The following is a 14240-nucleotide window of genomic DNA, read 5'->3' as shown; positions in this document are numbered from 1 at the left end:
TTAGATATATGCTAGGGGTCTGAACTTCTCTTTTACAGTCCCCATCTCTGTTTCTTGCTGGGCTACATTTCAAATAACTTGGAGGACGTCATCTTTTAGTTCCCTAGTTTTTATTCAGCTGTGTCTAATATGCTGTTTATCCTCACCATTAAAATGTTCATTTTAAGCATTATATTTTTCACATCTACAAGTTCTAGATATTTTTCAAATTTGCTCTCTTGTACAGTCTTTCAGAAATTTTGCTCATGTTTTAAAGTTTTTCTTTTCTTTATAAAAGAAACAGTAATTTTCTATTCTGTGCTTGATATTCCAATCCCTGAAGTCTTTTGGGCCTGAGCAAGCTGTGTCTGCTGGCTCTTGCCCATCATCTCGTCTCTTTGTACTACTTTTTGTGATTTTTCTGAGTACTTTTGCTCCTTGGGAACTGTGGCAGTCCCCCGAGTCCTATATTAAGGTTGTGGGCTCCTCAGGAAGGATTTGCATTAGTTTTTGCCTGCTGCTAGAGGCTCAGGCTGACTTAGGGCCACTTTAAATTACTCTGAGGTGTTTCTGGAACACGTAGGTGACAAATGAGGGAGGCCTGGCTTTTGGTTACAGAGTCTCAGGATATCTGGAGATGATTTTTCCCTCCATCTAGTGCCAGTTGTGGGGCTTTGCTGTTAGACACGCCCCACCTTGGGCGGGTCACGGGCTTTATTCTCTTAACATGCATCAGAACCTTGGCATCCTCAGAGCCCAGCTGATACCTACTGGGGAAAACTACCCTCAGTGGCCTTTTTCCCCAGGTTCTCACTTTCCATTTTTGTCCTCATAAGCTCCACATTTTTGTGCCAAGTTAGCAATACATTTAAAATAGTTTTAAAAATATTTTATCCCAATATTTTTAGATATTTTCAGCCAGTCGGTTTTTCAGGGTATGTAATTACCATCCTGCAGGAAACCAGAGTCATGATATTTCCTTTTATCTTTCTCTGTGATGTTTTAGAATCCCTAAAATAGCTTCCCTAAAATTGCTTATGACAATTTGGAATTTTTTGGAGGCCAGAATACTGATTCTTAATTAATTGTTTATGGTTAATAAAAGATTAGATTGCTCCACATGGAATTACTATTTTTGTAAGTAAAAAAAACCCCAAAATCCTGTTGAATGATGACATATTGATGTGGTTCAATTTAATATTCTCTAGAGAAGGTAAGGTCTGCTTGCCCTTGAGATGTTTCATACCTTTGTGGACCTGTGGTGCTGGTTAAGAGCTTTCATTCATGCCAGTTTCCTGTGTGACAGATCGCTCTCTACATCTGGGACAGAGGTGATGGACCGCCCCTCACTCCTGTGCCTGAGTTTTGTACAGACGGTGTGGACTCTTCCTGTGCCACCACATTTCATTCTTTTCTACCGCTTTGTGTAAGTAATAGAAGGACAGCTTCCTCGCGTGTCAAAGGAAAACATACATGCTGTGCACAGTGTTGTCCTAGCACTTTCCATCCTAAAAACCCCAACATCTGCCATGTGCCAGGTGAGAACTATATATCATGTTTCTAGGGATATTGGCCCCATAAGGTAAGCACTGTCGTTACCCTGTTTTGCACAAGAGAAGAGAGCAGGGTGGCACTGAGAGCTGCGGAGGTGTAGCCCGGAGTCATTTCTTTTGTTGAAGATGTAGCGTGTAGCTGTTGGAATTCCTATTCTATTTCCTAGAAAGGCAATCTCAGACATTTCCCGTTATTCCTAAGCCTTCTCCTCGAGCCCACCCCCTTTACTTTGTCAGCCAGTGACCTCGCTTTGATCTCACCTGAGACTGTCCAGAACTTTTAGAATGAACCTACCTGTTAGGGGAGACCCTTGGACCAGTCCCCAGGATGGGCCTGAAGACCCCGGGACTCAGCTGGGTGGTTAACAATCCTTCCTCATAATGAAAAATGTATTCACTACCTCAGCTGTTGTCTGTTATTTTCAAGTCATTGATACAGAAGTCTGTGCGTTGCATTTTCAAAGAGGAATATATGTACACACAGACACACACACACACTGCAACAGTGGGAGAGAACCTGTACTGTTGGCACAGCTCCTGAGGGAGAAAGGTCTTTTTAGACACTATGCTTGCTTGATCTTTAATGTTCTCCTGGACAATCTGGAGGGGTTGACCTCCTAGTGCCTTGAGTGACATGACAAAACTGCAGTTACATGTCACTATAAACCAGCCCCAAATGATGCAGAATTAGGATTGAGTATCACTACAGGCCTGAGATGGTGATAAAGGGGCCAGAACACACCGCCCCACCCAGCTCCCTCCGTGAAGCGCCCACGGCCTGGGTGTGGAGTGTCCACAAGCCCCTCCGTGAGCCCCTTCATCTGAGTGATCGGCTTGGGTTGGAACAGGGCAGGGCTCCAGGCTCCTCCAAAGTGTTTGAAGTTATCCTGCCTTTGGCAGAGGACAACATCGCTGTTGCCTAGATTTGGGTAGACGATAAAAGGCCATAAAAATACTTTAACATCAAAGTAAGGCTGGGCCCCCAGAAGGGAGTCATCTCTTATTTTACACTAAAACATCCCCCTACTTCTCTCTCCCTTTGTCAAAATCTTCACCAGCTGGAAAAAGGCAAGGGAAGGTAGCCAACGTTTACTGGGTACCTGTGATGCGCTTAATAAACAGTAGTAATAAAAGCAGCCGCACAGGTGGTCATCATCCCAATTTCCTAAATGAGCAGACAAAGTTGAGAGAGCTGAGGACACTCGTCCAGGTGACACAGTGGAAATGCAGAGCCGGGATCCTGGTGCCGGTCTGCCTGAGCAAAGGCTTTGTGGTCAGCGGAGCTACAGTTCCTTTTTTCCCCTAAAACTTAATCCTGGAGACAAGTCTGATATCCCTGACATCGGTGAATTTGAACTTGAGAGCATGTGAGAGCTAATGTGGATGTGCAGTTAAGACACACTGACTCATGTATGCATATATTTTTTTTTCTTTTTTTAGGGAAATCCAGTGAAGAAGAAGGATATTTTTGTTGCAGTAAAGACATGCAAGAAATTTCATGGTGACAGAAGTATGTTTTGGGTTATTCATTTTTATTGAACTTTCAAAATCCAAACTGCCTTTAAAAAAAAAACAGTACAAACCAGATATAAACTCAACCCTCAAAATAAAAGGGACAATGACAAATATGTCATTGAAGTAGAAGCAGTTTGTTTAATCAGTATTCCTCATCATACCACCTCAATCAGCAGATCAATTAGAAAAGACAATTTTGTATTGCAACATGAGTGGTCACAGCCCTTCTAAGGACTGATCAGAGCAGTATTTTAAATTGGAAATGGAAAAGCTCAGCTGTGGCAATCTAGGAGACAGTAAGTGAATAACAATCCGTTTTGCAAAACAATGTCCTGTTGTGTCCAAGTGCAGTCTCAGAGCTGTGTGAAGAGTATGAGAGGGGATTTCAGGGTAACAGAAAGCCAAAAGAATGTTTTTCTAACACTGTTCCTTCTTTTTATATTTATTTCAAATGCACACATCAGAACTTTTAAGTAAGGATATGTATTTGCTCACATGTAGATATATAGAGAAAAGGAAAAATGTGCCTTACAAGCAATGGTTCCTTCTTAAGGAAATCCTGCGTGTATTGATAGATGAATGTTGTTTTTATTCAAATTGTTGGTGTCATTACAGAATTCTACTAAATTATTATGATACTATTTTTTAAAAAGCCTATCTTAAATATAAATACATAATTTATCTCTTTTTTCACCTTATTTCAAGCAGCACTTTTCTGATATTGAAGGTTAGACAGTCTTTTGCATTTTCTAATTTTAGCACATATTTTAATGTTTTTCCAGGAACAGACTCAATTTCACCAAGAGTGTGATATTTATAGAGGAGAGATTTCTAAACCAGCTGTCTTTTTTTGTGGGATTAGAGCTATGTGGGGAGTTCATTTATATAATTTATGTGATAATATATTTACAAGTTATATTTTAAAGGGGAACATATTTTCCAAATAAAAGAATATTATAATTTGGTATTAAAGTGTTGTTTAAGACACTGACATAAATTCAAATCTTGTTATAGTCAACACTATCTTAAAAGTACATTTACTATAAACCTTCATGGTTACCTAAAATAGTCATGATAAATTCTAAGTCCTATTAAATCAGCCTAAATAAACATATGCATTCATTATGAGTCCTAAAATACTATCAAAAATCAATATAGCACTTTAGAATTTCATTTACCATAAATTTAACCTAGATTTAATATTCTTTTGTTTTTTTCATAATCTGTAAAGGCTCTGTAGGATGATTTTTTTTTTATAAAGTTTCTTTTATTTACTTATATATTTTTGGCTGCATTTTGGGTCTTCGTTGCCGTGCGTGGGCTTTCTCTAGTTGCTGCGAGGGGGGGCTACTCTTTGTTGCGGCGCGTGGGCTTCTCATTGCAGTGGCTTCTCTTGTGGAGCACGGGCTCTAGGCACGCGGACTTCAGTAGTTGCAGCATGCGGGCTCAGTAGTTGCAGCACAGGGGCCCTAGAGTATGCGGGCATCAGCAGTTGTGGCACGTGGGCTCAGTAGTTGCAGTGTGCAGGCTCATTAGTTATGGCTCGTGGGCTCTAGAGCACAGGCTCAGTAATTGTGGTGCATGGCTTAGTTGCTCCACAGCGTGTGGGATCTTCCCAGACCAGGGATTGAACCCGTGTCCCCTGCATTGGCAGTGTAGGGTGATTTTTGACAAATACCTTTCATTAAAAAAGTGTGAAGGCACTGCAGAAATACAGAGGATCATGAGAGATTACTACAAGCAACTATATGCCAAAAATGGACAACCTGGAAGAAATGGACAAATTCTTAGAAAAGCACAACCTTCTGAGACTGAACCAGGAAGAAAAAGAAAATATAAACAGACCAATCACAAGCACTGAAATTGAAACTGTGATTAAAAATCTTCCAACAAACAAAAGCCCAGATGGCTTCACAGGCGAATTCTATCAAACATTTAGAGAAGAGCTAACACCTATCCTTCTCAAACTCTTCCAAAATATAGCAGAGGGAGGAACACTCCCAAACTCATTCTACGAGGCCACCATCACCCTGATAACAAAACCAGACAAAGATGTCACAAAAAAAGAAAACTACAGGCCAATATCACTGATGAACATAGATGCAAAAATCCTCAACAAAATACTAGCAAACAGAATCCAACAGCACATTAAAAGGATCACACACCACGATCAAGTGGGGTTTATCCCAGGAATGCAAGGATTCTTCAGTATACGCAAATCAATCAATGTGATACACCATATTAACAAACTGAAGGAGAAAAACCATATGATCATCTCAGTAGATGCAGAAAAAGCTTTTGACAAAATTCAACAACCATTTATGATAAAAACCCTGCAGAAAGTAGGCATAGAGGGAACTTACCTCAACATAATAAAGGCCATATATGACAAGCCCACAGCCAACATCATTCTCAATCGTGAAAAACTGAAACCGTTTCCACTAAGATCAGGAACAAGACAGGTTGCCCCCTCTCACCACTATTATTCAACATAGTTTTGGAAGTTTTAGCCACAGCAATTAGAGAAGAAAAAGAAGTTAAAGGAATCCAAATCAGAAAAGAAGAAGTAAAACTGTCACTGTTTGCAGATGACATGATACTATACATAGAGAATCCTAAAGATGCTACCAGAAAACTACTAGAGCTAATCAATGAATTTGGTAAAGTAGCAGGATACAAAATTAATGCACAGAAATCTCTTGCATTTCTATACACTAATGATGAAAAATCTGAAAGAGAAATTAAGGAAACACTCCCATTTACCATTGCAACAAAAAGAATAAAATACCTAGGAATAAACCTACCTAGGGAGACAAAAGACCTGTATGCAGAAAACTGTAAGACACTGATGAAAGAAATTAAAGACGATACAGACAGATGGAGAGATATACCATGTTCTTGGATTGGAAGAATCAACATTGTGAAAATGACTATACTACCCAAAGCAATCTACAGATTTAGTGCAATCCCTATCAAACTACCAATGGCATTTTTCACAGAACTAGAACAAAAAATTTCACCAATTGTATGGAAACACAAAAGACCCTGCATAGCCAAAGCAATCTTGAGAAAGAAAAACGGAGCTGCAGGAATCAGGTTCCTGGACTTCAGACTATACTACAAAGCTACAGTAATCAAGACAGTATGGTACTGGCACAAAAACAGAAATATAGATCAATGGAACAGGATAGAAAGCCCAGAGATAAACCCATGCACATATGGTCACCTTATCTTTGATAAAGGAGGCAAGGATATACAATGGAGAAAAGACAGCCTCTTCAGTAAGTGGTGTTGGGATAAATGGAGAGCAACATGTAAAAGAATGAAATTAGAACACTCCCTAACACCATACACAAAAATAAACTCAAAATGGATTAAAGACCTAAATGTAAGGCCAGACACTATCAAACTCTTAAGAGAAAAACATAGGCAGAACACTCTATGACATCAATCACATCAAGATCCTTTTTGACCCACCTCCTAGAGAAATGGAAATAAAAACAAAAATAAACAATTGGGACCTAATGAAACTTTTAAAAGCTTTTGCACAGCAAAGGAAACCATAAACGAGATGAAAAGACAACCCTCAGAATGGGAGAAAATATTTGCAAATGAAGCAGCTGACAAAGGATTAATCTCTACAGTTTACAAGCAGTTCATGCAGCTCAATACCAAAAAAACAACCCAATCCAAAAATGGGCAGAAGGCCTAAACAGACATTTCTCCAGAGAAGACACACAGATTGCCAACAAACACATGAAAGGATGCTCAACATCACTAATCATTAGAGAAATGCAAATCAAAACTACAATGAGGTATCACCTCAAACCAGTCAGAATGGGCATCATCAAAAAATCTACAAACAATAAATTCTGGAGAGGGTGTGGAGAAAAGGGAACCCTCTTGCACTGTTGGTGGGAATGTAAATTGATACAGCCACTATGGAGAACAGTATGGAGGTTCCTTAAAAAACTAAAAACAGAACTACCATATGACCCAGCAATCCCACTACTGGGCATATTCCCTGAGAAAACCATAATTTAATAAGAGTCATGTACCAAATGTTCATTGCAGCACTATTTACGATAGCCAGGACATGGAAGCAACCTAAGTGTCCATCAACAGACGAATGGATAAAGAAGATGTGGCACATATATACAATGGAATATTACTCAGCCATAAAAAGAAATGAAATTGAGTTATTTGTAGTGAGGTGGATGGACCTAGAGACTGTCATACAGAGTGAAGTCAGAAAGAGAAAAACAAATACCATATGCTAACACATACATATGGAACCTAAAAAAAAAAAGGTTCTGAAGAACCTAGGGGCAGGACAGGAATAAAGACACAGATGTAGAGAATGGACTTGAGGACACGGGGAGGGGGAAGGTAAGCTGGGACGAAGTGAGAGAGTGGCATGGACATATATACACTACCAAATGTAAAATAGCTAGTGGGAAGCAGCTGCATAGCACAGGGAGATCAGCTCGGTGCTTTGTGTCCACCTAGACGGGTGGGATAGGGAGGGTGGGAGGGAGACGCAAGAGGGAGGGGATATGGGGATATATGTATAGGTATAGCTGATTCACTTTGTTATACAGCAGAAACTAACACACCATTGTAAAGCAATTATACTCCAATAAAGATGTTTTTAAAAAAAGGGTTAAGGGAAATGAACTAGCTGCTTTTTTTTTTTTTTTAAACAGCAAACAGAAGTGCTCAAATTGATTTATTTGTTCTTGAAGCTGCATTTGGAGTACAATATCAATGTTAGGAATGGGGGTGGTAGTATTTTCTCTTTAGAAACACATTTTTCAAGTTGACAGTTAAGCAGTAAAATTAGGGACCGTCCCTGTTGTAGTTTTCATGTTCTACAGAAATGAAAAAAGTTTGCTAATTTTAATGTAGTCATTTATAATAATCTAGTTTATTGCTTTCTTAACTTTGCATAAGGTTGTGATAATCCTTTCAGATATCTATCAAATGCTTTTATATTTGAATTTTGAGTCAAAGGTCTTTAAAAATGATAAAATCTTCGAAGCCTGTTAGGAGCATTAAAACCAAGCCTCCCAAAACCAGATGCACTGATTTTACTGCTCTTAATCTGGATCTGGGATCACTGCAGCCTGAGACCTAAGAGGTATTTTGAGGATGTCACAGCCGAGTTGCTGTGACAAGCCATTTTTAAACTTGGACCTGTTGGTTTGAAAAGATAGTCTAGGCAGCGGGATTTTAGGGGCTCTGATGTCCATTTTGCTTGACGAAAGTGAAACCTGCCCAGGCCAGTGGGCTCTGCTCCTCATTTAGGAAATCTAGTCCAGTCACCAGTTGGCCCAGAGAATTATCCAGTAATCGTTTTAGTTTCAGTGACAACGCCATAGTAGCTGCTTCTGACTGCTAATCTTTTTTTACATTTTCTGGTGTGTTTTTCACATGTATCCTGTCATCTGATTTCATGTTGATAGTTCCTTGCGATGTGGTCATTATTTTTATTCGCTTGATATCATAGAGAAAGCTGCCTATGGGTTGAGACACGAATAGCCCGGCCTCTCAGTAGACTGAGCCAGGGGAGCTGGGGCTCAGGGTTTCTGGCTCCAAATCCCCAGTTCTTTCTGCCACAGAGAGCTGTGCTGCACTCTCTGTGGATGTATTGTAAATCTCATGCTTGATAAATAGTACTTGATAGGTGTGTTGATGCTCTGCTGCGCTCAGGGTCAGTTTTGACGTGGCCAGAAGCCGTGGCAGGAGGGGATCGCCAGGAATTCAAACCGTCAGATGATTTAAAATATACATTGAGCTGGGAATTCAGACTCCCATCTTGTCCTCGCATATTACTGCTCTAGTCAAGCAGAATACACGAACTGGGGGGTTTTGTTTTCTTTTTTCTTTCTGTATGCACTCTGGTAGAAACACTTGAAGTTACAAAAACCAAATGACAGTGAAGGAAAAAATAAACACAGACAAGACTGTATTTATCTGTGAGCAGTTGAGAGCCGGCTACACAGTCAGTGACTTCTCCGGAGGCAGGCTCTCACTGTGTGTGCGCTGCCCTGGGTTCCGAGCGTAGGTGGACCCTAGCCACGGCCCCTACTCCTGGCTCCTCCAGGGACGAGGGTGAGGGATGGAACATTCTGTTTAAGGCTGTAGTCAAGGCAAGGGAACATATACATTGAACTCATTTTTCATACTCTTTTGGAAAAATTGATAATAAAGCCAAGTTCCAAAATTAGAAAAAATGATTTTACATCTTGTAATTTTTTTTTTTTTGCCCAGCAGTGAAACAAGTGTTTAGATAACTGCTTGTATCTTGATTCTGATTTAGATGAAATAAAGCAACTTAGGACACAGTTAGCAAAAATATACTCTATCTTTTGGCTTAAGAAAGAAATACATATTGACAGCATTGGAACAGCAGTGCTGGCTGACATGCAAGCAGTTGGTAGGGTCTTAAAGACACTTGGAAGGTATTACATAAAGTGATGAACTGCCGCAGCATGTGCAGCTATGTTTAAGCAAGGAAAAGATCTCTGGAGTTGAACGTTCCGCCCGATCACTTCCTCTTGGGTTATGTGTTCTTCCGCGTGTGACGTGAGCTGTCAGTGAATGTTACGGATTTTCTCCGTGTCCTTCTGCCACGCGGTTCCCACGCGGGTCTCAGACACCTCGCGGCAGCCACTGTTTCTGTTCGCGGTGGGTCGTGAGGTGTCTCCCTCTCACTGAAGAGGTTAAATTGCCATTTGCTCAGCCTTTAGTTCCTTTTCACAGCTTCCTGAGCTCCTAAAAATAAACACTTTTACTCCTTTCAGAATAAAAAAACCCTGCTTGCTCTCTTCACTGTAGTGATCTTCCCTCTAGGTCTGAACACACTTACTCTGAAGAGGGCGTGGTAGCCGTGTTCCCTCTGGTAGGTACCGTGGCGCAGTCTGCGCATTGAAAACACGAGGGTTTGAATGAAAATGCAGCCAGCTAGCAGGCCACACCCCGTGTTAGATGAAGTGAGTGCGTGAATTATTAAGGGGACTTTGGTTCTCCCCTGGCTGCTGCGCAGATGAAGACGGGCCAGACTGCCCTGAACTGCTGTGTTAGGTCAGCCAGGAGGGGGGCTCTTCCGTCTTCCAGACGCCTCATCTCTAAACCCGGGAATCAGAGCACGCGCTGGGTGCTGTCGCTAAGTCTCTCCCTGAGAAGAGAAGAGAAGAGAAGAGAAGCCAGGGCTTTACTTTGTGGTCATACTGAGACAAAAGGTCCGTTTGTTAATTGAAAACAACAGACTCCTTAAATCAAAATGATCATGCACAATTGATTGTGTGGTAGATTTTGTACAGGGCTCAAGTGTCAGTTCATTTTCACTTGTAGTCACTTTTGCACGTCAGTTCACTGGGAGTAAAAGTGTGTTCTAGGTCTCGTAGGGAGATGTATCTCCTGCTTCCAGGCTTTAAAGCCACGTGGAAGACATACGCCATCTGGGCAGAGGGGTTTTTTAAATAGTACAGTTTTTACTTTGCCCCAATTTTAAATTATCTTGTGGCAAACATTCTGGAAAGAGGCATTCACTATTGTTTTATTATGTGGGAGAAAGTATGCTTCTCTGTATTGAAAATGAGATAGTAGATCACATAACTATATTGAAGTATCGTCTCCAAGTTTAATATCTTTAGGAATCTAGTGCCTCAATACAATATGAAATATATTATAAATAATAGAATGAATTCAATTTAGGATTCAAACAGTGACAATAAAAGAGACCAATATTTTTAAAGTTTTAAGTAATTTTGAATCAACTCTGGTTGCAAATAGTCTTCACCTGCTGTTGTAGGAGACAGCCTTACTTTACAAATGCACAGGTGTTACAGTGATAAGGGGACAGATGATACACTGCTGGATACTTTTGGTGTTAGAGTCTCAGAACACGTTACTGTGTTGAAATGGTTTGTCTATTTTCAAATGATTGGTAATGGTGGTACCAGTCTTTGTACCAAAGGATGAATCGTTGATAAGAAGAAAACCTTCCTTTAAACTAGTTCCAAAAAGAGCCCTTGGCCTTTCGTTGGAATTCTGACAAAACCCAGTCCTCAGTCTGCTATCTATTGAGCACCTACTACGTCCCCGGCCCTGTGCGGGGTGTTTGGCACTGAGTCTAACAGTAATTCTTAACTTTAGTGACATTTCTGTTTCATCTGTTTCAAACGAAAACTGGAAGCAAGTAGTTAGGTGTAGTGAAGAGCTAACTCATACTTGATTTTGATTTTAACTTCATTCAAATTAGAGAATTGAGAAGAAATGCCTGTGCTGTTTATTAAAGCTCTTAGAGCAAACAATCTGAAGGCTAAAGGCTGAGGAAAGTGCAAGCAGAATTTGCAGGACCCCGGTGCTGGGACCCAGGGAAATTCTTGGCCTTTCCTCACAGCTTCTTCCCGTTACGCAGTGGAGGACATTTTACCCAAGAGTGCGACCACTAGCGGCTGCAGGCTGCGGGGAGCCTTGTCTGGGTAAGTCCTGCTTATTGTATGCAAAGCAAGCTGCCACTGCAGGGCCAAGGTTGATTTTTGTTGTGCTGGAATTTGGACAGAGTAAGGGTTTCTTTTCTTTTTTCTTTTTTTTCCCCCTCAGCGACCTTATGTATTATTTACTGCATCTTTGTCCATTCTGGTGTGGAGAAATCTTTATATCTGCCTTTTTATGATTGCAGAAAAATTGCATTTTAATGTATAAAAATAATACTTAGTGGCTTAAAATACGCAATTTGGAGATGACTATATCAAATGTCCAGAACTCATTGGTCTTTTTCTTTTTTAAAAGCTGGTCAATAATGGCACTATAAAATGGTGCACTTTTGTATTTTCTATGTAAGGGCTGTCTGAGTTTCTCTCCCAGTTTGCTGACTGACATAGCTAGACACTTAAATTTGGCATTGCATGGGTAGTTTTTGCATATCATTTATTTTTATTTAGATGGGAAAAAGGGAAAGATAAGTGATCTGATCAAGTCTCAAAATATTAACTGAAGATTTGGTTCATCAGAGTTGAGATTCTTAAATCAACAGAATATAAAATCTAGGTATGATGATCTTTTCTATTAAAATAACAACGGAAACCCCTTCTTAAAATTTAGAGATGCAGATAGTAACTTAAAAAAAGTACAGAAGAAAATAATTACTGGGATAGTTGGTCAAGTGAATTAATATCAAACAGTGATCAAGCAGATTTCTGTATGTCAAGTGTGGAGACACGGCTACCTTTGAGCATCTCGCCCTAAAATGCAGAAAACCAGGAGAGTTTTCTGCTCTTTGTGTTCACTGTATTAAAATAATTTATCTGTTCATGACAGAATTTTAGAATCTGCAACGTTCTCCATCTTATTTTTCCACATTTTCCGAAAGTGCAGCTCAGTAACATCAGCCATCATATGCAGTGATTCTCAGGGGTAGGGTCATGCCCTTTATAGGGTTGGGTGGTCCTGTTAGAATCTTCGGGCAGAGATATGCGTAGTTTGAAAAGGTCCCCCCTCCCCTGTGAGGGAGGCAAGTTTACATCTCAGCTACAACCACATACAATATTCCAATCCTTAGGAGTAATAATATTTCCCCCCCTCAAAAGCATTTAAAAAGTCCAGTTGTGAATTTTAAATGAAGCAGCCTATTGGGAAAAGAGAAAAATTAATTAAAATTAAAATTAATGTAAACACAACAGTATAATCAGACTAGAAAATTTATCCTTATATGGAGGCAGTGTATTTATCACCAGCAATGAGAAGTGCTCGGCTCTAGAGTATATGTGAAAATGCCTCAAGAAGAGGATTTTATTCCCGTGCTGTTGGCATTTCTCAGGGTAGAAAGCAAGCTTAGTCTTGAGACACCTGAAGAAGAACAAGTAATGCTTCCCTTCCTTTATAGGTGGTTATCCTGCCGCTTTGAGATTCCAGGCTTCCTAGATGTCTGTGCCAGTGACGGTCCCCTCTCTCATTTTTTCAGTCCCCATCGTAAAGCAGACTTGGGCGGGGCAGGCAGGTCACATCGAATACTACAGCGATTACGCAGACAGTTCCATTCCGACGGTGGATCTGGGAATTCCTAATACAGAGAGAGGTGAGTCCTTAGTTCTGACGACTCTTATTCAAAATGTCCATTCTGGGGGAATTCCCTGGCGGTCCAGAGGTTAGGACTCTGCGCTTTCACTGCCGTGGCCCGGGTTCAATCCCTAGCTGGGGAACTAAGATCCGGCAAGCCGTGCGGCGACCCACCATCCCACCACCAAAAAAAAAAAAAAAGCAAAATGTCCACTCTGTAATTATAGTAAATTAGGATAAAAATGAAATATTTTATAAATAGTATAATTTTTGCCACGTGTAAGTTTCTTTCTTTCCTTCCCTCACATCTTTACCCATGGATGTGGACGGATTCTTGCGGTTTAAGTGCTGCTTTTAGTGCTAACAAAGGTTACAAGTTTTCAGTCGGTCATACTGATATGATTGACACACATGACAATTATGCATATGACAGTTATGATAGAGTTTAATAATAGATTTCTTTGTACCTTCATAGTTCACCTTCATAGTGGCCATAATGGGGTGTCCAGAGTTAATTTATCATCTTCCCATACAAAGCATCTCATTTAATTTTAGCTATTTATCCAGACAGGACTGTTACCCAACTGCTGCACGCCAGCCATTGGTAGATACTGAGGGAAGCAGGAATGAAGCTGACAGTTTCCATCCTCCTGAAGCTTATGGTCTGTTATGGTCTAGGACGCATTTTGCTTGTACTTCTGAGTAGCACTTAACCACATTCTACATGGGCTACATGTAGTATAAGCTCATATATGTATCCATATATATAATTAGTAAATTGTTGGAAGTATGCCTGCTTTTCTCTTCAGATTGCAGGCTTTCTAATTCAAAACATTTTTTATTTCAAAAAAATGGAAGTAGAAATTTGGCCACCTCACCTTCAGATGCTCTTTGTTCATCTTAATTTTTATCCAGTGTTCCTGCCATGTTTTTTCTTTAGTTTTCTGGTTTCTCCAAACCCTTTTATGAAAAAAAAAAAGAGTAAGTTGATTATCTTGTTCTATAGAGTAATTTATCTTGATTATTTTATGGTAGCGTTGCTCATAATGCCTTGATTGATAAAAGTACAGTGTAGATCAGATATGTCATTCCTGTAGTTATCGATTATGCTGACAAGGTTAGTAAACA

At 40.1% G+C, this 14240-nt stretch overlaps 1 protein-coding gene across 1 annotated transcript in view; it reads left to right on the top strand.

Annotated features, from left to right (window-relative positions):
* Positions 1–14240, top strand: part of B3GLCT (beta 3-glucosyltransferase) — a 112893-nt gene that overhangs the window by 71765 nt on the left and 26888 nt on the right. Inside the window, exons 9-11 of the mRNA XM_082435346.1 lie at positions 1286–1405; positions 2973–3042; positions 13018–13131. Of these exons, the coding sequence (XP_082291472.1) occupies positions 1286–1405; positions 2973–3042; positions 13018–13131 (304 nt within the window). The remainder of the gene's footprint in view (positions 1–1285; positions 1406–2972; positions 3043–13017; positions 13132–14240) is intronic.

The sequence above is a fragment of the Balaenoptera physalus genome (assembly GCF_965194825.1).
Source record: "Balaenoptera physalus genome assembly, chromosome: 18".
In the NCBI taxonomy this organism is placed as follows: Eukaryota; Metazoa; Chordata; class Mammalia; order Artiodactyla; family Balaenopteridae; genus Balaenoptera; species Balaenoptera physalus.
This window is presented reverse-complemented; position numbering and strand designations above follow the sequence as displayed.